This window comes from Limulus polyphemus, unplaced genomic scaffold (assembly GCF_000517525.1).
Source record: "Limulus polyphemus unplaced genomic scaffold, Limulus_polyphemus-2.1.2 Scaffold10221, whole genome shotgun sequence".
NCBI lineage: Eukaryota > Metazoa > Arthropoda > Merostomata > Xiphosura > Limulidae > Limulus > Limulus polyphemus.
This window is the reverse complement of record NW_013675831.1, coordinates 407-8,145: the sequence shown is the minus strand read 5'-3', so window position 1 is coordinate 8,145 and position 7,739 is coordinate 407. Positions and strand designations below refer to the sequence as shown.

At 30.9% G+C, this 7,739-nt stretch overlaps 1 protein-coding gene across 1 annotated transcript; it reads right to left on the bottom strand.

Annotated features, from left to right (window-relative positions):
* Positions 1-665: 665 nt before the first annotated feature.
* LOC106476296 (NADPH-dependent diflavin oxidoreductase 1-like) lies at positions 666-7,505 on the bottom strand. Its single transcript, XM_013936957.2, has 4 exons — positions 6,392-7,505; positions 5,945-6,167; positions 3,441-4,067; positions 666-1,075 (listed from the first exon to the last, which is right to left on the bottom strand). The coding sequence occupies exons 1-4, from the start codon at positions 7,128-7,130 to the stop codon at positions 847-849; spliced, it is 1,818 nt and encodes a 605-aa protein (XP_013792411.1). The 5' UTR covers positions 7,131-7,505; the 3' UTR covers positions 666-846.
* Positions 7,506-7,739: the final 234 nt, after the last annotated feature.

Below are 7,739 nucleotides of genomic sequence, written 5' to 3'. Positions count from 1 at the left end.
AGATCCTGTCAAGTACCTACTGCACCAGTTTACACTGGTTGTATAAGCATATAGTTAATAATATTTTAGTGTAATAAAGATCCTGTCAAGTACCTACTGCACCAGTTTACATTGGTTGTATAAACATATAGTTAATACTTGAGTGTAATACAGATCCTGTCATGTACCTACTGCACCAGTTTATACTGGTTCTATATGCTTATAATTAATATTTTAGTGTAATACAGATCCTATCAAGTATCTACTGCACCAGTTTACACTGGTTGTATAAGCATATAGTTAATAATATTTTAGTGTAATACAGATCCTGTCAAGTACCCTACTGCACCAGTTAATACTGGTTGTATAAGCATATAGTTAATAATATTTTAGTATGGTACAGATCCTGTCAAGTAACTAGTGCACCAGAGTTCCTGTCACAAGTTAGTCATGACATATTCACAAACGATTTTAATTAATATCATATATCACTTTTTTTATAGTAGTGGCTTCAAATTTTATCCTTTGAAGTGCATATATACCACAAAAGTTGGTTATTAAGGTACAGGCAATTCTCTCACACTCATCAACAATTTGACTTGAAAGAGCAAAATATACAGCAACCAGATGTAAGTTTCATATACAAATGTAACTTGGCCCAGCATTATTTCAGTATTCAATGTACATCACTAAGTCTTTATTCAACAGAAATATTGAAAATATACAAAAGTATTTTACCAACAGTGGTAAAGATTTAAAGTATTATGATATATCTATCATCAGATTCATTTTGTATGCCTGTATCAGGCATCACCAAACAAAGTTCTAGTGAAAAGCCTGGTAGATACATTCCCAAACTGAATCCTTTTAAGACCAAACTTCCATTTGAAATCTTTTCTTCAGCTCTAAGTTTTTCAAATACTTCTCTGCCTGTTGATCAGTTTTCCCACCACATTCTTGAAAAATTTTCAGAAAAGCTTTTCTAACATCTATAGGCATCTGTTTAGCATTACCTGCAACATACACCCATGCACCCTGCTCTTCTATTAGGTCCCACACTAGTTGTGCCTGCTCCAAAATTTTATGCTGTACATAGCTGGAGAAGTAAAAAAAAAAAAATACAATTTTAAACAGTTAATAATAAATCAGCATACTTACCAATCATCATTTCATAATTTTATACGCATTACCACTGTGAATAAAAACTGTAAAACAGTAACATCAAAAACTATCTTCGTTTTATTACTTTTTACAAATCAGCCTATTCATAACAGTGAAGATTTAAGTAAAAAAGGTTAAAAGATAACATGATGTAAATGTTTAGTTGTTCACTTTTGAGATTCAATGGTCAATTAATAATACTAGACTCTCCTCTTTTAGCTTCTTTTTATTACTGCCATAAATGACTCTTTCAAATCAAATAACTAGCTTCTGCATGTAGGAACATAACAAATTTTATGTCCAATAAATAAAAATCTTATAATGTGGTGTAGTTTCAAGATGCGACAAAAAGCATAATTTTAGAGTTTTTTTACTGCTATTGCTAATTGTATGGTAACTTAACTCACAGATTACTATTTCAATTAATCAAGAAACTGTAACATCATCCATTAAATGGAGAATGATGTGGACACAGTAGATGTGTAGGATGTTTTATGAATGGTTGAAATAAGCTGTATTGGGATATATTAAGAATTGACGAATCACATAGCTGTTTAAAAAGCAATCTAAAAATGACATAAACAGATCTTTGTCATTTTTAAAAATGCTTTAGACTTTTCTGAAACTGGTTAAATTTAACCACAGGTCAAGTCGTTTTTTCGAAAATTTTGATGGCTGGTGAACCAGGATGTTCAATCGAGTTTCACAAGATTAAGATTGAAAAGTATGGCATTTGGTACAAAAATACTCTTTTACAGGTTCCATAAATAAAAATACAAAAATGTGGGACATGTCAATTTTTGGTCATTTTAGGGAGTCAAAAGGTTAAATAAACCTCTAATTTTAAGGGGTTTTGGTCAATTACTTAGCCTTGTTTTGACCAATTTACATGGAATATGGTAAAAAGGTACTCTTTGCAGGTCCCAAACAGAGATATAGACAATTTTGGAATTTTCACCTTTTGCTCAATTTTTCAGTGAGTAAAGTATAGTTTGGATTTCCATGAACTATTCTTGTGTATGTTAACCAACTTACATGGGGTTTGGTACAAAGATATCTTCTTGCAGATCAAGCAGTGATATAGACAATTTTCTATTTTTGTGTTTTTTACAATTTTTCTGGTGTCACAATTGGCTATGTTGGGATTGCATAGTGGAGACATGTTGCATTTGCCCCACAAATGTTGGTTTCTTAAATTTTTTATATTTTTCATATGATAAAAATATTCTGTGATAATCATTTATTTTTTATCATGCATAAACCATCAAGTTATTACCCAACAAATAGGTTATAAATGCTTAAAGAGAAATATACTAAATACATCAGCTAACTTGCAGCTCTAGAATATCAGTTAGTTGTAGAACACAGATTATCATATCTTCACTGATTCTAAGCCATATAAGACAAATGACAAAACTCCAGAGTCCTTTCAGTTTTGATCATTACTAACCAATGAAATGAAAACTGAGATTTGCATCATTTAGAAGTGGTAGTTTGGTTAGCAGAGTCATCTGATCTGAAATTTAACTTCTTCATGTAAATTATAATTAAAAAATGCACTTGTTATCAGCAAGAAAACTGTTTCACACAAAAATGATGTCGTGATTACTATTAGCAGAAAAATAGCTTCACATTATTATCACTGTTTTTATTAGCAAAAAAAAAAAGTTTTAGATCATTATTACAGAAGACATATATTGTTCACAAAATAAAGATGGACTTATGAAAGTTGTAGGAATATGAAAAGAGGGGAATCAACATACACATAAAATTCAATAATTACTCGAGCTACTTAGTGATTCCAGAGAATTCTAAAAAAATTCTTAAAACGTAGCAAAATTGTGCAAGGTTATTTGCAAGGAGGAAATGAAACAATCATATTTCATGAAAAATAATTCTGATCAGTTGCTTAAAGAGGTAACAAGAAAGGTCATAATAAAGAAAAAGGACATCCTGATACACATAATTTATATTATGTGTTAAATTTAAAAGATGAAGAAATAAAAAAAAAACTTGTGAAGCTAGCATAAATCTAACCAGCTAAGTTAAATGGTAAGTTTAATGAAAAAAACAAACTATTGGCAATCTTTTTTAGTCATCATGTGCACCAAATCAGTGAGTTTTAGTTTATTAAGGCTTTTAAAAGCCCGGAATGTAATATTGAATAAACTGAAAATCACTCAAACAACTAATATGTTTCTACATAATTAAAAAAAAACAAAGTTGGATTGTTTGGGTAAAATGTTTAGATTATTCACACCACACATTTAGAATAATCACATAAAATCAATCTATCTTACACTTTATGCTCTTGATCTCGAGAGTAGGCTGTGAAGAGATGAAGCATACCACTGTTTACTAGAGACAACCAATCCCTACTACAAAGGAAATCTCCACATTTATTTCTGCAACCGAAGAACAAGTAGTTCCTAACTATATTTCTGGATGCTCTTTCAAAAATAAATGACCTAAATGGGGCACATCCTGTTCCAGGACCTACCATCACAACAGGAACATCATCAGGAGGCATGGTAATGGACCCCTTACGAACCCACAAAGGAATTTTACTAATATCTTCCATGTTAATATTTGCTAACCAATTCGAGCAAAGACCAAGTCTAGGTTTTTGCAACCTTGTTTTAAAATTAACAATTGCTATTAATATGTGTATTTCTCCTAGATGTACTGTAGGTGAGGAAGCAATAGAAAAAGCACGAGGTTTAATAGGAGGAATCAAGTCAAAATAGTACTCAAAAGGAATGTATGGGGTAGTATGAGGAAAATCTTGTAATACTTCAAGCACTGTACGATGAGGTCTGTTACAATAGGAATATAGTTCTTCTTGACCCTCTGCTGTTGTAAATTCTTGAAGTTTTTCCTGTTCTATGTCATCTTGGCTAAAATGCCACAGAAGTTCAAAAAATGATCTAAAAAATAAAAAAGATAAATTGGTTTTACATGAAAAAGATGAGTATAAATATTGAATTGGTGTGCTTACTAATAAATGTTTTATATTTCACTCTAATATCTAATATTCTTAAACCTATCCAGAACCTTGGAAATCTCTATAATGAAAGTAGTCTTATCCAAGCTATATCATTTTAAGCACTGAATATCCCACAAAAGACAAATAAGATTTAAAACTTTCATGCAAAAACATTAAAAAGTACATCTTCCTACATGAGCATATTTTACTACTAAAGCTATATTTACAATTAGGGGTGAAATTCTGCCGGTACTCACCGATACTGAGTAACGGAACATATTTTTAAGGCATACTAGTACCACGATTTATTTGAGCCACTTTGTTGTTTCTTATGTTCACAGTAGATTTTGTTTTCTTTTTCAAAAACAGGTCCACTTCACTCAGCTGAGTACCTCTACTTTTTCTTTGAGAATTTCACCCGTTTACAGCTATCTTGAAGTACAACGAATTATATATTACAAATAACACTGAATACATTTACCTACATATTTACAAAATATTTAGTTTTTCTTTAAGAAAAAGATTAATGTCCAAACTGAAAATTACAAAGACGTGCCATTGTTTTAAGAGCAAAAACTGATATTTTTTGCCACAATAAAAGGTAAAATACTTATTATTACTTATAGCTGATTAGATTTGGTAACACAGTTACCATCATCAGGGCTAATACTTTCTGATACCAACTTCACTAATATGAGCCTACCATATTTTTATAATCTGCTAGTAATTACTGCTTGATATGTCTAATTTCTGAATTAATGTCAGTCAAGAATACAGTCTTGCAGTCCATTATTACAGCATTTCCCAAACTGTGTTCTGGGGAACCCTGGGGTTTGTACAATATAGCCAGGGGTTCCTTGAGAAAATTTTGTGAAATGTTGTCAGAGTAAAGGAGCAGGCAAGGTATAGGTATAGCTTAAAAGCTTGTCAGCTCATAAAGTGTACAATCCTGTATTCCCTTTGTCACTGGCTGTTTCATTTATGACTTGCTGTAAGTTAGCCACTAGTGATAGTCAAGTGCAACAAGCTAGTCTTGATTTAACTTTTTAACATAAAAATGTTTCTTAAGGGTTCCATGTTAGTTTTAGAGTCCAAAAGTATTCTGTGGCCAAAGATGTTTGGGAAACACTGCATTAATAAATACTTTTGTGAAAGTTACATTAGTTTACAAGTAAAAGAAAGTGTAAATATAAGTTTACAAGTAAAACAAAGTGTAAATACAAGTTTACAAGTAAAAGAAAGTGTAAGTATAAGTTTACAAGTAAAACAAAGTGTACATATAAGTTTACAAGTAAAATAAAGTGTAAATATAAGTTTACAAGTAAAAGAAAGTGTAAATACAAGTTTACAAGTAAAAGAAAGTGTAAGTATAAGTTTACAAGTAAAACAAAGTGTAAATACAAGTTTACAAGTAAAGGAAAGTGTAAGTATAAGTTTACAAGTAAAAGAAAGTGTAAGTATAAGTTTATGATTAAAAGAAAATGTAAATATAAGTATTACTAAGAAGAAAAACATAACAGAAATCAAGCCCTGCATAGGTCAAAATAATGATTTATTTATGATGATAACAAACACAATTTTGTTAATCTCTAAAATGTTTTTTAACAAAATGATTCTTTTTTTCTGCACTAATGTTGTTGTTACTTGTACTTCATCAAAATGTTTCTTACATATTAACATAAAAGAAAGTAGAAGAAAACTTTTCTTTTACTTTATATTAACTGAAAAACCTCCAATTACACAATAATTTAATCACTGTAGATAAGTGTGTCACAGTCAGATTTTTCAGTAATAATGAGAAATATTTCTCTACAGTACCTTCTTGGAATGGACTGAATATCCCAATATCTCTCCACGCATTCTTGGACACTGCAAGGCTGGGGTAATTCAGTTGGAAGAGTAGAGTCTAGATCTTCTTGATGAAGAATAAATTTCTGATCTGGAGAAACATCTAACAACTTCAGAAACTCTGTACTTGTTTCCTTCAAATTTTGAGGGTATATCATCACCACATCTCCTGGTCTATACTCAATTTTAGAGCCTACAGATTTGGATATATATATATAATGTACTGAGTTCTTTTTTTTTTAAACAGCAAAACAACTGCACAAAAACATGAAATCCACAAAAAGTAAATTTAAAGGTGTATTTCTAATACATATGCACATAACTCAAAAATTCAAAATTACAAAATAATTACAAAACTCCAAATAATTATTCATATACTACAAACAAATTATTTGAAAAATGAGAGTGACTCTTTACCTTGTACATCAAATGAGATTAATCTTACATCTTGAAAATGAGACTTTGCGGTCATTTTTTCATTGCCTATCATTCTAGCTTTAAAAGGAGAAGCTTGAGATGGAGGACTTTCTATTTCTGGAATTGTTTCTAAAGAAGCTCTGTTTTCTTCAATGACTTCATCTGCCAAATCTTTTTCTTCCTCATATGTCAGAAACTGTACCCTAAAACGAGGTGGGCTTAAAATATCTTTACTTATTATTTCAACTCCAGGTGGAAGAGGGTACATTGTCTGAACCTTGTTCCAGAAAAATGTGAGCCAAATATCTATAGCAGCATCTGGTCCGAGTTCATGTTGGTCATCCCCAAGAGCTGGACTTAATATTGCAGATGCTCCAAGCTGTAACAACCTTTTGTGGAGTTTTTTTGCAACAACATTAAATTTCAGATAAGAAGAATCACCAAGACCTATAACTCCACAACTCATTTGTGATAAGGAATCTGATGGCAAATTTTTACGTAACAGAAAACGCCAAAATGTTTTCATGTTATCTGGCTCATCTCCTTGACCTGTTGTAGCACATACAAAAAGTACCAATTTCTCATTTATTAAACTAGCTATTCTATATTCATCCATAGCCATAACTTTTACCATAAAATGTCTTCGCCGAGCTTCACGTGCAGTCCTTTCAGCATGATCTTTGGCAGTTCCAGTTTGACTGCCGTAAAGAATTAATAACTTTCTGTCATCTTCTATCATTTTTAGTATTTATCTTTTGAATTAACTTGAGCAACAGTTCACGAAAAAATTACTTCTAATTTAAAATAAGCACTGTATGATAGTAATAACTTACAAGAATGCTACGTCGTAACTAACACTAACAGTATCAAATCTAACAGTAACACGACGGCGGGTCGTACAACGTGCAAGTTGTAGCTAAATTATGACTAATTTCCTAACACACAAAATAAATATAAGTACACACTAAAAATTTAAATAAAATCAGTTCTACTTCAAGAAAATTTTAATTAGTGAATTTTATTTAAAGGTACGATTATTGCTAAAGTACCACAATTTTCAGTACATATTTGCATCTTGCGCTACCTAGCAGTCATTGCAGAAGTGATGCTCACATTTTGCTATACTTATTGTTGTTTGCCAATTTATTATTATTATATTGACATAATATGCTTCCGTAGTCAAACATTACCTAAAATGTTAAACTCGCCACACTGAACAACGTAAATAGCATGCCTTAAATCTTTCTTTGGTATAAGCCAGATATAAACTTTTAAAATCTGGCACAATTCTATAGAGGCTTATATTTATAACATGTTTTATATATAACTAAATTTTATTAATGTAGAA